This window comes from Conger conger, chromosome 10 (genome assembly GCF_963514075.1).
Source record: "Conger conger chromosome 10, fConCon1.1, whole genome shotgun sequence".
NCBI lineage: Eukaryota > Metazoa > Chordata > Actinopteri > Anguilliformes > Congridae > Conger > Conger conger.
Window position 1 is genome coordinate 19,841,556 of NC_083769.1, and position 22,251 is coordinate 19,863,806.

A 22,251-nucleotide genomic window follows, 5' to 3' on the forward strand; every position below is an offset into this window, starting at 1 on the left:
ATTCATTTCCACATATCCCGAGCACACTGGCAGTGAACATACTTACTTATGCAGTGAAATGTAATTGTTTCTTAATAAATGATTCTCTCAGGACTTTAAGGAGCTACATACAGTTGATGGACTACAATACGGTATTACAAAGGTTACATTCTTCCTCTTACTCTTCTTCTTCTTCTTATTAATAATAATAATAATAATAATAATATTATTATTATTATATCTATTTTTGTATTATATGGTTTCATTTGCCCATTATAGGTATAGTAATTATAGTAGATAAAGATAAAGTTTCCTGAATGTATATCAGTGGCTAAACATATAAAATAACCCCCAGACAATAATACCATGTGCTATTAAGGTGAGACATTCTTCATACGTTACTATCAGGCATCAAAGAAACGGTGCATTTATAGAAGATGAAGTTTTGCTGAATGCTTGTGAATTTCATTTGCGTTTGCGATTTGCGTGCCTGGCTGTGTGCTTGCTGAGTTATAAAGAGCACATGTGAACAGTAGCGCTGTATTTCTATTTTAGGGAGCTGTGTGTGCTCATGGGTTAGAGGGGTTGCCTTTTTCATTTCTCCTTCATTTTCAAAGCATGTCAATAGTCATTGTACCACATTGAGCAAATAGTACTATTTTTACATTATATATTACTGCTTGCGTAATTCTTGCAAATGTCATTTTCAGTTTGAATATATACGTTGCTTAGAGAAATGACAAAAAAATCTATTGAAAATAAAGACAAATTCAATAATTTTGCTATACCATGTACACCTTGTCTTATCTTCACCTCAATAATCTGAAAGTGTGTACACTGCAAAAGCGTATTTAGTCTTATAGTATTTTGGTCTTATATTGAGACTTTTTTGCTCAATAAGACAAAAAATTTGTAATGAGATAATGAGACATTTTGACTCATTTCAAGGTTGGCCAATGGGGTAAGAAAATTTCACTTGTTTAGCAAACTAACTTAAAGCATGCTTCCTGAGAGAAGAAATACGATTGGCCTGTACTGTAGGTATTAAAATAAAATGCCCTGATTGTGCGAATCTTCTGCAGTCATACAGCATTTACTACATAAAATCTGTATATATGCAGGTATTAAAAACGTGGGCTGCCATTGTCGAGTGTGTGCTTAAGCCTGTGCGATGCTTTATGCAAAGCATTCAACAGAACAAAGCTGGGGAAATAACATAGACCAAAAAAAAAACTATTAGAAACAAAATGGCTTCCCTGGCTACTTTTTGGATTTAGTTCCTGTGCTAGGTATTAAGTCTTAGGAGCCATAGAGGAGCTTCTTCGCCCATTATCTCATGTTCTGTTGGTATCGATGGACAGACGGCTCTCTCAGCACCTGGCGGGAGAATGTTTGAGTGACAAGTGGCACGGGTCCCACAGCGCTCAGGTGTGAGGTCCAATCACAAGCCCTGCCATCGGCACAACGTCGCTCCGCTGTTCAGCTCTCTCAGCCAGGCAGGCCTGCCACTCCTTTATAATTAGCTGTGTTCGTTCCACTGTTTTCTTTTCATTATAATTCCGTTCTTATAGCTATGCAAGTCAACCGTGAATCAGGAGCTTGGCCCAGTTGGACCTGAGGTTTTATTTAAATATATCTGTGCTTCTGAGGAATGTCGTGTTAGTTTTACTTCTGGTTCTCTTTTTTATTTATTTATGAATTGATTTATTTTTGTTTGCTAATTTTAGTTTTCTACATTTTCATGCATTATCAGTACGCTTGAACCTAAGTGCTGAAATAACCTTAAATGTTGTTGTTTTTATTCGTCTTCACTAATACGAGGGCATTGGTGGCAAACAAAAACAAATACTCTTGAATGCAAAACGGCAACACGATCATGTCTGACCTTCTAAAAGCAGACGGACTTCACATTTAAAAGTGCATTTGCAAACAATGCTCTTAGTGTATTGTTGACATTCTGTACTTGCTGCACAGCTGTCGGCCCTGTGACGACGGGGCACTGTGTGCATGCGGAAGTCCGCGGCGAGCCCCCTTCCTGGATGTCAGACGCCCCCTTCTGGCTCGCGCTAGCACTGCGCTTTCACACCCTGAAAGCACCTGGGCCAACACCGTCCTGCAGTGTGAGCACAGCAGGGACGTAACATGCATTGTGGGTTTAATTCAGACCGCTGCTGCTCAAGTCTCAAAAGGAATGTAGGGTACAGTGTTTCACTACAGTCCCTGGGTGTCGCGGGTTTTGTTTTTCTCATTTGAACATCTTGGCGCTGTCATAATATGGTATGTGTAATTGTAATTAGCTTTGTATTGAGCACTAAAGAGAAAATATACCGTATAATTGTATCTACTTATTTTTATTGGTGAAATGTGTTGGACTGTGTTCCCTTGCAATCGTCATATAACAATAATAATAGCGTATTAGCATGACATATTATAACCATAGTTTCCATGGTTATGCCATAGTTACAGTACTGAAGCAAATAGGTAGTATACATAATTTCCTAATGGTAACGTTAGCAAGGTGGTTAGATGTTTGCCAATGTATTGTTTTCAGCTGAAAATAAAGGGCAGAAATTGCCAGTGTTCTCTGGGTGGAGACAGTGCTGAAGATGCTGAGGTCATATTTGCCTGCTCCAGATTAACATAAAAAGAAGCCTTTGAAGAGCTGCACTTAAGACAATATTTACACCACAGACAGTACAAAATATCTTCTGTTACATATAAAAGATCCCCTCAGAGTGTGAAATATTATTCCAGAGAATTTACTGCCTCTACTGACTGTAACTATGCAGATTCTTTTTTCCTCCCTTTATGATTGACTTTACTCCTGAGTCTCTGGCTGCTTTTCCAGATTCCTGTTTTTTACATATTGTGTGTGTGTGTTTCTCAGTGTGCCTGCTTATATGTGTGTGTGTCTGTGTGTGTGTTTGTGTGTGTGCATTCATGTATGTGAGTGTGAGTGTGTTTGTGTGTGTGTGTGTGTCTGCATATATATATTTGTGCGTGTGTGTGCATTCATGTATGTGTGCGTGAGTGTGTGTCTGCATGTATGCATGTGTGTCTGAGTGTATGTGTGTATATGCGTGTGTGTGTCTGAGTGTATGTGTGTGTGAGCATGACATTGTGACAGACTATGTGCGACACTGACCTTACAGCGTGTAGACATTTGCATGTAGGTGTGTGTCTGAGTGTATGTGTGTGTGTGTGTGTGTGTGCGTGACTGTGTGACAGACTGTGTGCGAGACTGCCCGTGCAGCGTGTATGCGTTTGCATGTAGGTGTGCGTGTGGGTGCGTGCGTGTCAGTGTGTGCGTGTGCAGACAGGGTTAGAGGCATCTGATGCATCCCAGACTCCTGCTCTGCTTTATCTAACACCCTGATGGCAGCAGCTGACCACAGGAATCCATTCATGTGTGTATAATTTGTCATGCAGCTCGAACCAAACATGGAACTTTGGGCCCCCCCCCCCCCCCCCATCTTCAAGACACACGCATCAGCTGTTGTTTTTTCACTGCCGTCGTTCGGAACGACTGCGACCGAGACCACGTGTCTGGGACCACTCGGGTCTGCACAGGAAAGATGACAAACACCTTGCGTCAGTCAAGGGGCGTTGGCCCTACTCTCCGCTCTCCTCGGATGAATACTAGCCGGGCTGATGAGATCAGAAACTCCCCGCGGCCTTAATTAAGTTTATTAGGGATTACGGCGAGAGACTGCGAATCCCGCCGGCAGAACGGCAGATTGAGCTGTGGCTGCCGTGACGGAAACCCGGCCCTGGCTTTGCATCACTCTCTCCATTTCCCCGTCCCTCCTTTCTGTTTATCAAACGTCAGATTCTTCCCTTTTTCTCCCCTCCAACCGCCTCTCCACCTCCGTGCCACCGACTTCATAAAGACGGGAGACAACGTCATTAATCACCCCGCCAGCGCCCTGATTGCGGGCTGCGGTCCGAGGTCGCGGGAAAACTCATCTTGTTACCCGCGCGAGTCCAAATAAAACACGCACGCAGACCCGGAGATTTCATTAATGCTCGGTGTGCTGATCCGTCTAATTATCGTTTCCGGAATCTAAGCTGAACTGTGTGGGTCTGTATGCAGAGAACAGACACTACTTGCTTTGTAGGCATCTTGCATTATGAATGTGGAGATGGCTCCATCCAATCACATTAGGACTAGTTGTGTGCCCCCCCCACCCCCACCCCTCGTGTCTGGTCCATGTTTTGTTTAAGCATGTGATCAGCCATGTGTGTGATTAACATGCACTGTGTAGAAACAATTAGGATATTATGCTAACGAATCTAGGCCAGAATTAAATCAAGACTTTGATCCACCTGCTAATCACTCATTTACAAACCTGCCAGCTACCCTTTTATGATTCACATCGGAGAGTGGTGCTAAGGAGACCGTATGTGAACATGTACATCATCTTTTTTCATTAGCAGGGTGTTCAAACTTGTGATTTTGTGAATATTCATGACAGCTATTTCTAACGCCAATATTATAATATTTCTGTTTCTAGTTCAACAATCCCAATATTTTTTAGGCATGTCTGTTTGATTTTCTGGACTCAAGTGGGATCATCTTGAGTCTAAGCCCTTCTTGTGGTCATTTCCGTCAAGCTTAAAGCAAATCCCTGGCTGGCATTTACAAACAAAGAAAAGTTCACATTCGCCTAAACCTGCACGTGTCCACAGTGGCTCCATCAGGGGGAAGAATAATAATGGGGGTATGTCACTTTTTAAAATTGAGGCTACTTGTACAACCTTGAACAGTCCCTGTTGAAATCACCTGCCCTAAATGAGCTTTCTCTGAATTAAAACCAAAGAAAATAGGTGAATGAATAAATAATGAGAGAAATGACTCAAATCCCACTCACAGAGACCTAAGTAGCAGGCCCTGGGGTGACAAAGTATGGCGTGTAAATATTTCATCAAAAATGTTTTTAAGAAGTTGGAGGAAAGGCTGAAGAATGAAAGAAATGAAGACTGAAGCGGAATGGCTCCTTCAGTGTGGGGTCCTTCATTTGTTTTTGGGTGGAGGGGGGCTGCCACCCCAGTCTCTGAAAAGCAGGTCCCCCCCCTCCCCACCAAACTCTGTAATTTTGACAGCTTCCACATTGTTGGCGTGTCAACCTGACGGTGGGTGCACTGAGACCTCCAGGCCAGAAGGGCCGCAGCGGCGAGGCCTGGGTTAATGGTGTTCCTCGGGTGCCCTCAGGTGGAAACATATTATAATTGCTGTTGACAACCCACAAGTCAGTCTGCAATTAAAACGTCTGCTGGTCACGTACAGCCGCCCGTTGTGATACCTTGTGACAGCTCACAGGCCATTAAGGAGCTGAACGCAGCTGCCGCACTTCTGCGGGGGGGGAAATAATGCGACAATGCCCCCACCCCCTCTAGCCCGCTGAACACTCTGCCCGGGCTCTGGGGCCTGTGGACAGATCTGTGTGGATGTTGCATCACTGGAGGAACTGAGCGCGTGTGTCGTAACAAGAGCCAGAGGAAGTTACTGCGCACTTAACAAGCAACAGGCTTAATTGCAAATCAATAGCGCCTATTTGAGTTCGCATTGCTGGTTAAATAGTTACCCAACTGTAGATAGAGATTACCGCTGGAACAATAGGTAATCGCATCGGCGATAACGCCGATCACACACCCCACCTCGCCAAAAAAAAAAAGAAAAACCCAAAGAAATAAGTCATTCAGAAGCGAATTGTCATTTGTGTTATTAGAGAAGTGGCTGATGTGCGTTTTCTGTTGCTGACGACTTCTTTTCTCTTCTTTTTAATAAATAATTCCACGGGAAATAGACGGGGAAAAGGCGAGCTTCGAACCTTGTGATTTTCAGATGTGTCTGCACACTCCCTTACCCTATCTTCCGGCTGTCATAGCCTGATCTGTGATGGACGCAGAAAAGGTGTCATTCCGCTTCTGCAAAGCTGAAATTAGAGCTTTGGTGCAGGCCACTATCTTTCAATGGAAGGGGAGGATTTGAAAGTGAAAGGTGTTTTTTACCGTGAGATGTATATTTTTAAAATTTATCATATTCATTTATTTATTTGTTTAGAGGCACTGCTGCTTGGAGACTCGGTGCCTCACTTTTCTTGGGTTGAAAGACCAGTGAGATGGCACTTATGACATTCTTCCTTGTAGAACCTATGATAGAATGTCAATCAACTGTCCAATCAGGACTGTCCCATGTTGTAATGGAGTAACATATCAAATCCAAATCCTGAGGAAAAACTAGAACAGAGCAGTCTGTTAGATACACAAGTATTGTTCTGTGAAATCGCCACCAAGTAGACGGCATTATAATTGATGATGTCATAACCCCACTGAGAAGGACAAGCCACATTGGGACTAATTCCTAGTCAGACATCTCGAGTTTAGAATTGAATGTGATTTAAGAGCATAAATACAATTGTAAGCGTCTCACTGACACCAAGCACAATTGTACATGTTAGCGCTCCATCCACGGTAATTACTGACATTGACACAGCTTTGAAGAACGCAGGCTTCGGAGTGGCAAGCATTTCCAGGAGAAAAATGCTCACACAAGCCTCATGGAGTAAGTGAGACGCTTGTTTGGAACAGAACAGCCATTCCATGTCACCAAAAGTACACTTTGCAGACAGCTCTTCTCACAGACGGAGGTTTTGGAGAAAGGCAGGGAGCATTTTTTGGTTTGTCAAAACCCATAATCCATAATTCTCCGGGCCTAATTACATGTGTTGACGCCTGATCAAAGTGGAAACTATAGGGTTCCTTCTGAAGAGCAGCGTTTCTCCAGGCTTTAAAAACGCAGCCACGGGGCTTTTTAATTATTCTGTCTGTCAGAGGGATGTCACGTGTCTGCCACGGACCTCTGCTTTATGATGCACATTAACAATAGGTGTTTTTAGAGGATTTGTGTCCAAGTGATGGAAGTGTTATGTGGGCAAGGGCCACGCTCTGTCTTCAAGCAGGACTTTCAGCCGAGCAGGGCTGGACTACCAAGGCCCCATGAAAATCTGCACCAAAATGATCAAAGATCTCACAAGGTCCATTTCAAACTTAAGTGAATGCTATGAATACTATTGCCCCCTTCACAATTACCAATTTAGCTTACCTCAAATACCACGCCGTGCTATTTAATGTGAATTATTCTGTGAATATTACTAATACATTGGACTTTTCGAGCGTACTTCCTTTTCAGTGCAGATATAATTTGCTGTTTAGGCTTTACAGTGGAAAAGTCCTTTACATGTAGCCTAATGAAAGGCATTGAAATATGGTGCTGTTGTTTGCCTATAGCATGCAACACATACAGTACATGTACTTAGAATGACTGATTTTGAAATGCATGGTTTATGTCAGTGAAGGTAAAACTGGCAGAATTGTGAACTCCTAATGAATAAAGGCTTGATTGCAAAATCACACTCATTTCTCAGCCCTTCTCTGCTGCGTAGTGGGTCGAAGCTGAAAAGTGGAAAAAATAAAAACCTGTACAAGTCTTCTGAAGTGATACAAACAGGTGAAGTCGTAATTGGAGTGTGTGTGTGTGTGTGTGTGTGGAAGAGATGTCACACAGCCTAATTTAGTGACAGCTGATAAATTAAAACGGTAATTGCTACTTGACCGGTACCTCCAACTTCAAACCATCCCTGTCTGCATGCAGTCCCACTACCCGGGCGGGTGGATTAGCATGGATCTATTTCCTCTTTGTAGTTTGCGTGGAAGGATGTCACTCACGTCTAAGAGAGAGGGCGTGCTCAGGCACCCTGACTTCCCTGACAATTCCGTGAGTGACATCTACTGAAGGATTGAAAGCTGGATGGGGTCCACATTAATATTCGGGGGCGTCCTAAAGCCACAGGGGTTCGTGGGTTGGCCCAGGCAACCTAAATCAGTTTAGACAGTCCATTTCCAACCAGATTAACGCTGTGATTCGCTGTGGCTACGGAATACAAAGATGCCCACACGCTAAAATGTTCAGTGTTAATTCAACTCTAACCGAGTGCATACAAATCCAATGAGGATAGGGTGTACCCTCATCAGAGGAAAATGGACTTGATCTGTGTTCATTTAACAGCGATCATTCTGCCGTGTAGGTGTCCATGAATCGCGTCATTGCTAATCTGAGCATCTGAGAAGGGTGTTAAGAACCGTGGAATGTATGAAACTAAGAAAGCCAGCCAAAAGCAAAAGGCACACCTATTATCTCATGGGAAAACAAAATCACTTTTAATAGATACAATATGTGCACAGAATATTTCATTTCATTTTGTGACATTCAGATGATGAGATAAACTGACGGAATGTAAAATGACATAAAAAGCAATATTCAGGGGAAGCCACTGTAGAATACCTGCTGCTCCACTATGAAACATTTCTAAAATAGAAACAAGTACAGTAATGTCAGGTCTCTGGGCACAAAAGTTTAGAGCTATCATACCCAGAGACCTGACAATGAATAATATCTGTGGAAATTGCCCCAACAGCAATGCAATATTAATAAAAGAAACTTAAACTTTGGAGGAGAGAGGGGAGGAGAGAGATAGAGGGAGAGAGAGGGAGAGAGAAATAATGCCCTCTGCTGGAAACAGGGAGAAAGGGCAGATTGAGAGATTGTAAAGTATGTTTTATAACATTACACTAAAAGAAATCCGCTGCCCGCAGTCCAAATGCAAATGAAGCTCATTCCGTAATTCTGCTACAGATTAGAAGCCATGCATTGTCCCTGTCAAATCAACAAATAAAATAAATATTATGGTGTGTGTAATTTGTAATTTTACACCTGGTGCACTCTCCACCCGTAATTATATATTCAGCATATTTCACCAAAGGCTTCAAATGTTTTTCATTTTGCTCTCACAGAATCAAGCACGAGAACATTAATAGCGAGCAATTTAATACCCTCCGCAAGGTGGTAATCGGTGTCATTTCTGCTGACCTCTTCAAGAGTTTATGATGCCAGCAGTATGCAAGTAAGCTATTCACGGTTTTGGACATTTTCACTGAAAATGCATTGCCATATGTTGCAAATACACTGTAAAACATTCAGTAATATTTTTGGATATAAGTAAATGTATCGTCAAATGTGTTTGACGATACATTCTCTCAGTTATATCATTTTTATATTATTCAATACATGCACTGTATCTCAATTCACATGCCAATATACTTATTTCATGAGTACATTGGTATTTGTACTGAAATTCTGAATATATTATCAGAACTGATCAGTTTTCCATCTTCAGGAAAAATGACAAATCAAGAATGGCAGTATACTGGCTCCAGAATTATTGGCACCCTTGATATACACTGTATTATGTTTACTAATCATGTGATTATCTAATCCGCCGATTGTGTGGCAGCAGTGCAATTCAAACAATCATGTAGATATGGGTCAGAAGCTTCAGTTAATCTTCACATCAACCATTAGAATCTAAGTGACCATGGAATGATTGTTGGTGGCAGACTGCTGATCTCCTTGGATTTTCACATGCACTAGTCTCTAAAGTTTGCAAAGAATGGTGCAAAAAAAAGTTTTTAATCCAGTGAGCAGCAGTTCTGCAGACAGAAACAGCTTGTTAATGAGAGGTCAGAGGAGAATGGCCAGACTGCTCAAAGCTGACAGGAAGGTGACAGTAACGAAAATAATCACACATTACAACAGTGGTATGCAGAAGAGCATCTCTGAACACACAACGCATCATAACTCTTAAGTGGCTACAGCAGTAGAAGTTAAATTAGTAGTTTTATAAATACCTAATAAAGTGCTCACTAAGTGTATATGCACAAAAAATGCTGTAAACTAAAACATAATACAGTTATTGACATACGCTTTATTTTCCAACATGTGTAAAGTAGTGTGCTTAATTAATGATTCAATGGAATCAACCAAAATTTGCATCCATTACCAGACTTGTGGTGGTAAGTTACTAAATTAAGTAAAATTGTATTGCCAATTTCACGTTGTTTGATTTTATTTAAAATAATTGTTAGGATGCCAATAATTTTGGCACCAGTGGTTTTCAGAAAAAAAGAGATTACTAAATAAAAAACATTGAAACATGCAAGTAAATTTATTGAAAGTTTTTCTGTTTGTTTGATCTAACATAAAATATAGATCATTATCCATTACCATTATATAATGTTGTTTATTATATGTAGTCCATTCCAGCCCACTGTATATTTTTGTTGCATGAAGGCAGTTAGCAGCTCTAATTATAGAATAGCCCATCATCAATTATGTGAATAAAATATGCGCCTCTTTGATGACTTAATACGTAGGACCAGTAAGGTTAAAGGTCTAGTTTGGGTCTTCAGGTTACTTCTTAGTGGCACCCACTGTGGCATACTCTCAAGGCAATCTTCAACACAGAATATAAACATATTCACACTATAATTACATTCTGTGAAGAAGAATACTTTGATTTTGTGGGTGGTTTCTCAGCAGATGCCACGCAGGGTAGAATTATCATGACAGCTCTTCCATTCAGTTTCCCAAAATCTGAGCTGTAGGATAGAATTTTAAGTAGAAGTATATCTGACATGTTTCTGTTCCTGAGACATGGCGCTATGTTGCCACTGGCCAAAGGGAACCCTTTGAAAGTGCTGAATTATTAATCAAGACTGAGTAACCGGGGTTACATCTAAGGACAATAAAGATTAGCAATGATACATTTACAAATATCTATAAAGATTATTTCTGTTTGGATTGTCTTGGCGAGGGTGTCTGCAAAGTATATGTTTCACAATTTTAATTTGTCTACCTATTACATTACATCATCCAACGCAATTTACAATGTAGATTATAGATTATCAGGCCTTGTAGCCATACAGGTGCCCTATTCTCCACAATGTTTGGGACATGTTATGGTCTATATTCATATATAAAATATGGAAAATATATTAATATATTGTAGCAAAATATGTTATCAAGATATTTCAGCAGTTCACAATAGAAATCTATTGCCATTATCAGATATTTCAGATATTTATTTATATATACAGTGAAATACATTTATCATTGTTGTTCTTAAATACCTTTGCTGTATGGTACATACTGAATAAATGAACCCCGGCCTCATTCATCATTCATCATTTTTTAACCACTCACTTCATTCTCCTACTTTGTCATTTTTTTCCCTGGACAAGAAAAATGGGAAGGTCATAAGTCAAAGGTTCACAATCGGTAAGCCACCAACTTGGGTTACAGAGAGACACCTGGGTTTATAACTGGGAAATACAACTCAGAAGGTCATTCTCAAACAGTTTTTATGAGAGAGAGACAGGCAAATTTAGTGTAACTGTGAGTGCACATGACCTTGTGAAACACCCCACTGCCTGAAGCAGGATGCTCTATAGTCACTCAAGTCATTCAATCATCATTAAGACTGAAGACAGCATTTCCTGGAAACTGGCTAAAACTGTGCCCAACGATCACGGCGGCTCCCTTATAAAACCATTTACTCAACAAGCATATTTCAGGAAGACTTATTGCAGAGCAGCTTTTCAAAACCGGCGCTGATGTCTTCTTCATACCGTGAGCCAGGAATGCTTGAGCCGTGCCCTCAAGGCCATTATCACTGCTAGATTTCATTCTCCCCTCTTATCAGAGAATGGTATACATCCGGGACACCGTGTGTGGCATCTCTGGCCAATGAGCCGCATCAATCAGCCAATTAACTCTCAGGTAGAAAATCAACAGTACTAATGCCCGTAGGACAGGATTGAAGTCGCATTGTCCTAGCTATCATTTCATTAAAAATGAGCGTGGCTTCATTTTAAATCAGCTTCCATCTATGTAAAATATGCTAAATATGTTGGTGTGCGTGTGTGTGTGTGCGTGCATTCCTGCATATGTGTCTGCATATGCTTGTTTAGTTCTGACATATTACTGTCTTTTTCAAAGTACTTCTATTTTTAAATATATCAAAGTTTCATCTTTTTCGCTTAAAGAGCTGACAGCACAAAGCCAGAGCATGTGTGTGTGTGTGTATGTGTGTGTGTGCGGTTGCATTGTGTGTGTGTGTGTGGTTGCATTGTGTGTGTCTGTGTGTGTGGTTGCGTTGTGTGTGTATGTGTGTGTGGTTGCATTGTGTGTGTCTGTGTGTGTGTGGTTGCGTTGTGTGTGTGTATGTGCGTGGTTGCGTTGTGTGTGTGTGTGTGTGTGGTTGCGTTGTGTGTGTGTATGTGCGTGGTTGCGTTGTGTGTGTGTGTGTGTGTGTGTATGCGTGCTGTATGTGTGGTTATGTTGTGTGTGTGTATGTGTGTGTGTGGTTGCATTGTGTGTGTGTGTGTGTGTGTGGTTGCGTTGTGTGTGTATGTGAGTGCGGTTGCATTGTGTGTGTGTGTGGTTGCGTTGTGTGTGTCTGTGTGGTTGCGTTGTGTGTGTGTGTGTGTGTACACGTGCTGTGTGTGTGGTTGCGTTGTGTGTGTCTGTGTGTGTGTGTGGTTGCGTTGTGTGTGTGTATGTGCGTGGTTGCGTTGTGTGTGTGTGTGTGCGTGTGTGTGTGTGTGTGTGTGTGTGTGTGTGTGTGGTTGCGTTGTGTGTGTCTGTGTGTGTGTGGTTGCATTGTGTGTGTGTATGTGCCTGGTTGCATTGTGTGTGTGTGTGTGTGTACGCGTGCTGTATGTGTGTGTGTGGGGTGGGGGAGAGACAGGTAGGAGACTGCAGTAATGAACCAGTCGGCGCCATGATCACTGATAAGGAACAGCTCAATGTGTTGTCAGCTGTTTGCTGCCTCAGCAGGAGCAGGATCAGCGCGTGGCGGGAATCAGCATTCAGCTCCGCGGCACCGCCATCAGCCAGCTAAGGATCTGCCACTGGAAATCTGCCTGGGCGTCACTCACCTGCCAACGCCGGGCGTCCCCACCACCGTAAACCTGCCCAGACCCCACAGGCCTTAACTGCGCCCCCGTTTAACGTGAGGCCTGAATCACTGCCCCTTTTTCTGACATCACTCTGGACACCGATAATCCCTTCCCTGAAGTAGGCTTGCTTTACCTTGTGCGCTGTAGCCTGTATAAACAGCACACTGAGAGGACTGCGTGGACACTTGGCTGAGACACATAAGCAAAGTGCAGCCCCCCCACCTTGGAGCCAGGATAGGTTCCAGACGATACATGTGCAAACTGTGACAGGCAGTTACGTGAGGAAAAAAAACATGCAGTATTTATATTCTAAGCTGATTATTTAGCACCTGTCAGAAACAGTCATGTGGAAATCAACATGATCATTTATGAAACAGGATAGTAGTATGTCCAGTTATTTTGTAGAGAACAGGCATTTATGAGTCCGCTAATCTTAAAAAGTCTCTGTAACACTATGGATCTACACCACCCAAGCAAGGGAACAGGACATTATTACACAACACAATTCCTCCCCCTACAGGCAGAAGCCTATATTTTGCCTTTTTTTCATTCTGAATTTAAGAGTATTTTGAGTTTATCAATGAAGAATTGTCTTGCAGATAGGTTACACAGCATTTATTCAATTAACATCTTTTTAGCATTAATGTATATTATTATTTTTGATGTTTTTTATTTTTTGAAATTACAATAATTTGTGCTTTATCAATGGTCTGATTCTTTGGAAAACTTTGAGAGATGTATTTATATTTAACTAATAAGGCTAGATACAGATAGGCAAAAAAATATAAATAAATAAAAAATAATAATAATAATAATATATATTTTTTAATTTTTATTTTTATTTTTTATTTTTTTACAATCAAATTTACGCTTCCTCTGACATTAAGTAGTACCTAAAATACCAGGATTACGGGGGTCCAGTCGTGATATCTTTATTCGGAAATCCTCGTTGCTGCCCTGAGTTGATTTACAAGATATTCCAATGTTGACATGACATTTTCTCACGTGCTTGTAACAGTTTGCCGCAAAGCGGGTAAGAATAGTCGTGAAATTGACGTGCTGCAGTAAGGGACTCAGATGCCGACTCAGAAATGTAGCATAGCTAGCATTTAGCATGGTAGCTAGCATCAAGGGGAAGGAAATTGGATAAAATGTATTGTTAAACAGTTACATTTGGCATCAGAACAGTAGCAGCATGTTGGTATAATCCATATTATAAATGTGAAATAAACCAACTTGAAATAAGTCTTTATTTTGGTTTGTTGTTAAATTTGAGTCGATAGCTAACTAACAAGCTAAGTAGGCTACTTCATAGCTAGGTAATGGCATCTTTTAACGGAGAAGGTGAGTTCTCTTTTAGGTGTATGTGGTTAAAAGCTAAAAAGTTGGCATGCTGTATCCACATTTAGCTATGTCTATATACAGAAATCGAGTTGAACTTTAAGTACAAAGCTAGGTTGCTTACCTTTTATTTCTGCAGTTTTGCACGTACGATATAAAATCTGAAACGATTGTAGCTTGCTAAGTATTCACAATGTTGTTGTCGACACAATGAAACGTGTTATTTTGCTACATAGCAGATCTGTAGGATTGCAACAGTGTTGCTACGGTTGCATCCAGTCTATGATTAAGGTGGAAGGAGCGCATTGTTTCCAGAATTCTCTGCAGAAGTTAATCAATTGAAATTGTTGTGGCAGCCCCCAAACCGCTATCTGACACGTTTTTACAGAGAAAAGTTTGTGTTCTGCTTGCTAATAATACAGCTATTTAATAGGCTAACATAACATGATTATTGTTTGTGTATAGTTTCCATTTTTACATTGGGGGGTGGGCGTAAATGATTAATCAGATAATGAATTGTTGTCACAAGTGACACTAAGCAATTCAGTGTGTGCTATTTGGTTTTGATAAAAAAAATTAAAAAAAACTGCAGGGTGCCACGTGCCGCGTGTTCCCGATATTCACATTTGTGGCACCTGCAAGCAGCAGTACAACGACGTTGACGGCTTTCTTGCCCACAAGCAAAATGGCTGCCACGTGCCATCATCTGACACAACTGTCCCAGGCACTGTGTCTGCCATCACAGGTAAGCCCAAAACTGAGACTGAACCGAACTCCACTCTGTATAGGCTTTGGATTTGTGCAGAAGTCTGTACCCTGGTCGTATGGTTAGAATGAACAGTGATTTAATTGTGGTCATGGAGTTCCAAGTAGGAAATAAACTTGCATTAATTATGGATTTGTGCATTATACCGGATTAGGGAATGTTGTAATTCAACGTGTTGTATTGTCCTTTAGACTCCTGCTTTATAAATTGTGCAAGCGTCTTTGGGGGGGGAAAGTTTTGTCCTTTCTTGTTTAACATGTTTATATGAATGCTTATAGCTTGAGCCATATCATTGTCATTCATTTGAAGTGAGCCAGCTCATCCCTCCACCTGTTACCTAGATTTGAGATGAGTAATATTAAAAACAGAATTTCCTGCAGAATGGTTTGTGCTGACAAAGGAAATGTTGCCGGTGAGAACCAGCCTTCTTGGTGTTGAGCTATAGCCTGAAGGTTTAGGGTTCCAGGACATGGAATAGTACATGCATGTTTATTTACTCTAACTTGTGAATCCAGTGGATTTGTGATGAAAAAGTCACTACAATAACCATATTGATATAATTTCAACAATGTTTATTGGGGACACTATTGTCACATACGCTAACCTAAGCCTTTGCTGCATATAATACTGTCAGTTGTGAGTTGCCATGGAGGTGAACATGTGGAAAAAATAATAATAATAAAAACTTTGCGTCGTAGGCCAAAAATACACTTACCAAAACTGTTTGGAACATCATTAACGAGAAGGAGAACACTGGTCACTTCAGTATTCACAAAAGGGGAGGGTAGTCCAAGGAAGACCTCTACAGTTGATTACTGAAGAATTCTCGCCATAATTAAGAAAAACGCAAACACCTGTCCCGAAGTGCTCTTCGGGAGGCAGGTGTAGATGTGTTGATGACTACACAGATTTCACAAATAACTACAGAAGCTACACTGCAAGATGCAAACCACTATTTTGCTGCAAAAACCGGATGGCCAGGTTGCAGTTTGCTAAGAAGTATCTGAACATGCCTGCAGAGTTCTGAGAAAATGTCTTGTGGACAGATGACACCAAGATTCACTTTTATCCGAGTGATTGCAGAGCCGAGGTTTGGGCGTGTATGGTATAATCCACAGGCGATGGCTCGCTTGTCTTCATTGATAATCTCACGGCTGATAAGCTGAAGTGCTCGCTTTCTTCTTAATGATGCTCCAAACTGTTTATCTTGGTAGGCCTATTGTTTACCCTATGTCTCTGACAGTTTTTTAAATGTATTTCTGAGCCACATAATGCCTAAAGTCTTCATGTTGACAAACCATTAAGACTCCAAAAGCAATCAAAAGCCTACTCTCTTATACCTGCTCTATAGAAGCAATTGAACACACCTGACTAATCTGAAACACCTGTAAAGCCATTTGACCGAAATATTATGGTGTCCTGAAATCTGGAGACTACATATAAAAAGTGCTGTAATTTCTTCATGGTGAAACCAAAATGTATACAAATACTCTTTAATAAGAAAAGAGAAGAACATTTTTAAAATTCCATGTACAAAATGTGTGCATGTTTGTTAGCAGACTCCTTCTTACTGTCATGGTGATGTCGAAGGCCTTGTAACGCATTCATTCTTGGTGCATATTTCCACTTAGTGCAGCTGTGAACCTGCTCTTGTCGAGTGATATTTGGTAGGGAACAGTGGGCAGGATGGCCCTGCATTTCACTGTTTGTGTTTCAGCAGATTCCAGTGCCGAATTTGTTTTTGAAGAAACATACCAGTCATGCATTCCCAGAGGTGTCAAAAAGATCCAAACCAAAGCACAGAAAACCCCTTCCAAAAAACTGAAACCGCCGCTGTCTTCAAAGAGGCGCAGCTGTGCCTTCCCAGGTCAGTGCCTCCGTTTTACCCGCCATAGACCCTGGGCAAGCCAGCTCCGCCATTTTGTAGAGTAGAGTTTCCCCTAAAAAGTTTTCTCTTAAATCACGAAGACATGTTTAACGAAAAAGGTCCTTATGCAGAATGTTGATTGAAATTGAAATGAAAAAAAAATCTATGGAAGTATTAATGAATATCCTTTGTTGAATAAAAATGGGTGACCAAGTCATTCTATTAAATAATAAAAAGAAGAATAGAATATAATTGTATAGAAAGACATTTCAGAAATGTTCCACATTATCAAGGCTTTAACTATTATAATAATAATATAACTTATGTGCTTAATATGTTGTTTTGCTTCCAGGTTGTTCTTTCAAAACGCAGTATGGACAGAAAGACATGGAGCGACATCTTAAAACCCACACAGGTATGAGGTTGTCATCTCTATGCGTTCAGTTATTCCTCTTGGTGAGTCTTGAATGCAGTCCGCTTGAGGTATATGTGTTTAAACTAGATTTTAAAAAGCGTGAATTATGTCAACGAATTCATTTTTTTCATTATTAACTGTGCTGTGTAAAGCCAGAGATTGTAAGTTGCCAAATAATTTTTAAATACACCACAATAAAAATTAATTTATAGTAAATAAGTTGTGGCATGTAATAGGAAAAAAAAGTGCAAGAAAAGTGTTGAATAAACGTTTGTTATCGTCTCGACAGTTGTAAACTTGCTATCTTCTGTCTGTGGGTGTTGCTGCTCAGGAGAGAAGCCTTTTGAATGCGAAGTGTGCTGCAAGCGCTTCAGCCGGCGGGACAAGCTGAGCATGCACGAACGCTCTCACACCGGGGTGAAGCCTCACAAGTGCAAGCACTGCGCCTACGCCGCAGCCGACAGTAGCAGCCTGAAGAAGCACCTGCGCATCCACTACGACGAGCGGCCCTTCAAGTGCCAGATCTGCCCCTACGCCAGCCGCAACTCCAGCCAGCTCACCGTGCACCTGCGCTCTCACACAGGTGAGTCCTCACTATACACCTGCACTCACACACAGGTGAGTCCTCACTATACACCTGCACTCACACACAGGTGAGTCCTCACTATACACCTGCACTCTCACACAGGTGAGTCCTCACTATACACCTGCACTCTCACACAGGTGAGTCCTCACTATACACCTGCACTCACACACTGGTGAGTCCTCACTATACACCTGCACTCACACAGGTGAGACCTCACTGTACATTATACACCTGCACTCACACTGGTGAGTCCTCACTATACACCTGCACTCTCACACAGGTGAGTCCTCACTATACACCTGCACTCTCAGAAGTGAGTCCTTACTGTGCCTCTGCGCTCTCACACAGGTGAGTGCTCACTATACACCTGCACGCTCACACATCTCTCACAGGTGAGTCCTCACTATACACCTGCAGTGTCATACCTCCGGGTCAGATGGCTGTAAGTGTTCATGTTGTGAACTAGTTGTCTGCGTGTCTGGTTTTGTAGTGTTTGGTATGTCTACTGTGTGTGTTGAATGCTGTGTGAGTGATCAGTGCTGCTCCAGTAAATAACAGTTCCTGCACCCACCATTTTGTTTTGTCTTCTCAAACCCTCGTTCAGGAGACGCCCCTTTCCAGTGCTACCTGTGCGAGGCCAAGTTCAAGATCAACTCGGACCTGAAGCGGCACGCGCGCATTCACTCGGGCGAGAAGCCCTACAAGTGCGACTTCTGCGACTACCGGTGCGCCATGAAGGGCAACCTGAAGTCCCACGTGCAGATCAAGCACGGGGCCGAGAACGCCCTGCGCTGCCCCGACTGCGACTTCCGCTGCGGCAACAAGACGGCCCTGCGGCAGCACCAGCGGCAGCACCAGCCCAGCCAGCCCATCCAGTGCCCCGCCTGCAGCTACTCCTGCTCCAGCAAGGGGGCGCTCAAGATCCACCAGCGCATACACTCCGAGGAGCGGCCCTTCAAGTGCGAGGCCTGCGGCTTCGCCACCAAGCAGCGGAGCAACCTGGCCATCCACCGCAAGAAGTGCCACCCGACCGAGGGGCCCGACCGGGGCGGGGGGGGTGGGAAAGCGGGCCCCAAGGGCGAGGAGGCGCCCAAACCCGCCAGCTCCCGCTACCGGGCCAAGCTGGACGCGGCGCGGGCCTTCCGCTGCGAGCTGTGTGAGGCGTCGTTCGTGCGTGAGGACTCGTTGCGCAGCCACACCAAGCAGCACCGCCACGCGCAGCTGGCCTACCTGCAGCTGCAGGACCCCGCCCTGCCGCCCTGCCCTCCGCCCCACCCCGGCCCTGACCTCGGCCCGCTGGGCGCCTACGGCGACGCACAGCTCAAGATCATCGTCGGGCACCAGCTGGGAGGGTCGGAGTGCGGTTTCGTCCCCGCCGACCCACCGAAGGACGGTCCGGTCCTCCTGACCGCGGACGGCCACTCGCAGGAACTGGCGGTAGACCTGCTGGGGGCGGGGCCCCACGGAGAGGCCGGGGCCCTGGGGCCCCAGACGGTGATGCTGACTCAGATCCAGCCGGGGCCCGAGCACGTCCTGACCCAGGCGCTGCTCCCGCCCCCGGACCCTTCCCAGACCTTCATCGCCACCTGCTCGGACCTGGAGGGCCTGAGCGCGCTCATCCAGGAGGGCGGGACCGAGGTTACGGTGGTGACGGAGGGGAACCCCTCCCTCTCCGCGTCGCTGCCTCCGCCCTCGTCGCTCGGGGGGGCGTCCCTGGACCCGGGCAGGTCGGCCGCGGTCGTCCACGGAGACTGTTCCCAGGCCGACGAGGGCACCCTGGTGGTGCCCAACATTAGCATCAGCTCACAGGGGGTCATCATCCACAGCTTGCCTCTGGTCGTATCCGCCCCCCCACAGCACCACGGCGACCAGCTCCACCCCCAGAACCTCTACACTGACACCCAGACAATAGAGGTCACCATAGAGTGACACTCCCGGCGGGATGCGATTTCTCCCCATTCCCCCCCCGATTAATCGGCCGATACTGATTAATCGAACCCCACCCTGGGGCAGAGGACTTGAATATCACACAAGCACGCACATCAAGAGCTTTTTTGCACACTTTTACGACTGATACCAGGAGAGAACTTGAGGTCCTGAACTAACTTTCATCAATCAATAATCAGTGTTTTGCAATAATCGGGACAAAGGGGAATAATCGCATCCCTGAATCAGGACTGAATTACAGACTCTTTAGTGTAGATCATTAACTGGAAGTTATTTATTTTTAGTCATAGGTGTTTTCCCATTTTCATAAATAGAACAGTAATAGCACAATATCACAGAAGCATTTTATAGGGAGGGGTTCCCGGTCCTGGAGAAGCCCCTGTGTATGCTGTTCTTCAGTCCAATCTCTTAATTAACATTATTGACAGCATGGATTAAGTTCCATACATTTGTGCTGAAACAGAATTTAACATAATGCAGGCTTGGCTTGTTACCAGTTGAGCTTTCTTCAAACTGTTCATTCCCGACAAATGATTTGGCTTCGACGGTCAGTCGTCATTCAGTGAGAATTTTAGTCAGTTTCAGCATTTACGAGTTAACGGATATCAGCTGCAGGACCATAAATTAAGCAATGCAGATACAATTCAGATCTACTGCCTGTCAAAAGGAAGTGTTTGCAACCGCACGTTGCAGAAAATTTAATCGTTATTGGATAACTGATCTGACCGATGAAACGCCCATATGCTAATATGGAGTATTGTTTCTGAGTCTGGGTCTGACGTAATGTAGCATTAAGAGATGAAGCTCAGTGCTCGTTAACTTGCATGGATGAACCCCGCGGCTTCGTAATAATAATTTGCTTAGCAGGGGGAAAAATCCGCCCTGGAGCAATGTGGGGTGAAGGGCCTTGCTCAAGGGCCCAACAGCTGTGCAGGTCTTATCTGGCTACACCGGAGCTTGAACCACCAACCTCCTGGATCCGGCCTCTGGGTCATGCTAGTGGCGACTGTGGCCAGTCGATCCGGTCACTTGTGTAAACCTGCATTCGGCAATTATGCCGAGGTTATGGGAGGATTCGGTTGGTTGATTCCTCTGTTCTCTAATGACCCACACTACATTACATTGCATTACATTATTGGCCATTATTGATCAACACTAGTTGATCGGTCACATGTGGACTCCAGGTTAATGCCGCATATGGAAGGTCTTCCTCCAACTTCCTACCCGATACAGCTCTGTATCCTTCAGGAATTGCAGTTAACATTGGAAAGAAAGCCAGCATACACAGAGTCTCCAGGACCAGGTCTTAGAACGACTGGTGTAGGGATCCCGTCAGGGTTTGGAAAAACAGAAAATAACAACACTTGAATAAAACCGATACCTTTCTTTTCCATCTTAGAATGTAGACTTAGAGAATGCATTGTGCTCTTTAAGTACCACAAATCTATCTCTTAACAAAAGGCAAATGTCCCTGTGCTTTATCGACAACCTGACGTTCTTGTCTGTCCTTGCTCTGGTCTTGCCATTTTAGCTCCAAAAAGCTGGACGATCGAACCCTTTTAAGGTCAGTGACTGGGTCACGTGAAGGAGGCAAACGAATGTTCTGGAGTGGACTGCATTCTTTTAATGAAAAGAAAATAAATGTGCAGCTGCTGCTCTCTGGCTAATGAGCAGTCTTTCCTCCCTTTAGTCTGTGTAATGTTCATGGAAGACCACTAGCTCTTACTGTAGACAACACCACAGCAAGCTGGAGCCCAGGCTCATGTTTTTACGAAGGTAGGTGAAAACGATTTTCCTCGTGTCTGACAATACTCTGGTCTCCAGTCTTTGTTTTCTACCATTTCTCAGCCTTGCGATTGGTCGGGAAGTTCATGAAGACCCTGTCATTCCATCGGGCAGACAGCTGGGGACTTCTGTGAAGTAACCTGTCATTTAGGTTCAGCAGCAAGCCGCATGAGCAGTCAGGGCCTGGATGCGGAATGATTGTTGCCAACCTTAAATGTGCAATTACGCTCATAAACCAAGGGTCAGACTTCCAACAGTCCAGCAAGCCATCTGGGGACAAGCATTATCTTGCCCACAATTATATAGATTTTTTTGGTGGGTTTTTCTTGATTTACAGGTCAGCAGGTTGGCACTGGTTTGTACAGGCCCTTTTTGCATCTGTCTATGATTTTTTAGGGAATTGTTTCAGTGTTGTACAGAAAGATGGCTAAATTTCCCCCACAAAGTACACTCTTAGAAAGTTGTGTAATGTGCATCTTCAGATTTATATTATTCATGTTGGGTTCTCCTGTCATACTATGTGGCTAGTAAGGTGTAATTGACTTCAAAGCTGCTTTCACCTTTGCTGGGGGGATAAAATTGTAGCTGCACCATGGCTGTGTCTCAAACGGAAGGCAGTTGCCCTGGTTCCTACAAAGTCAGCTCACTCTGAACTGCAAAAGGAACTGCAAAAGGCAATAATGTGATTACTAGCAAGTTAACTGGCT

General features: G+C 43.4%; 1 protein-coding gene across 2 annotated transcripts; it reads left to right on the plus strand.

Moving 5' to 3' along the window:
- The first annotated feature begins 13,909 nt into the window (after nt 1–13,909).
- zfp64 (zinc finger protein 64 homolog (mouse)) lies at nt 13,910–21,440 on the plus strand. Of its 2 annotated transcripts, none has more exons than XM_061258194.1 (6): nt 13,910–14,181; nt 14,771–14,923; nt 16,662–16,811; nt 17,164–17,226; nt 17,558–17,809; nt 18,417–21,440. In XM_061258194.1, the coding sequence occupies exons 1-6, from the start codon at nt 14,160–14,162 to the stop codon at nt 19,739–19,741; spliced, it is 1,965 nt and encodes a 654-aa protein (XP_061114178.1). In that variant the 5' UTR covers nt 13,910–14,159; the 3' UTR covers nt 19,742–21,440. The 2 variants fall into 2 exon arrangements, with proteins under 2 accessions (XP_061114178.1, XP_061114179.1); XM_061258195.1 differs by having other exon boundaries at nt 16,665–16,811.
- The last annotated feature ends 811 nt before the right edge of the window (nt 21,441–22,251 follow it).

What these genes read in the sequence shown, in the direction of transcription:
- zfp64 (XM_061258194.1), top strand. Translation starts at nt 14,160, where the DNA reads ATGGCATCTTTTAACGGAGAAG. An exon ending in GGCATCTTTTAACGGAGAAG is followed by an intron (nt 14,182 to 14,770) that starts GTGAGTTCTCTT and finishes AAAAAACTGCAG; the next exon opens with GGTGCCACGTGCCGCGTGTT. An exon ending in CACTGTGTCTGCCATCACAG is followed by an intron (nt 14,924 to 16,661) that starts GTAAGCCCAAAA and finishes TTTGTGTTTCAG; the next exon opens with CAGATTCCAGTGCCGAATTT.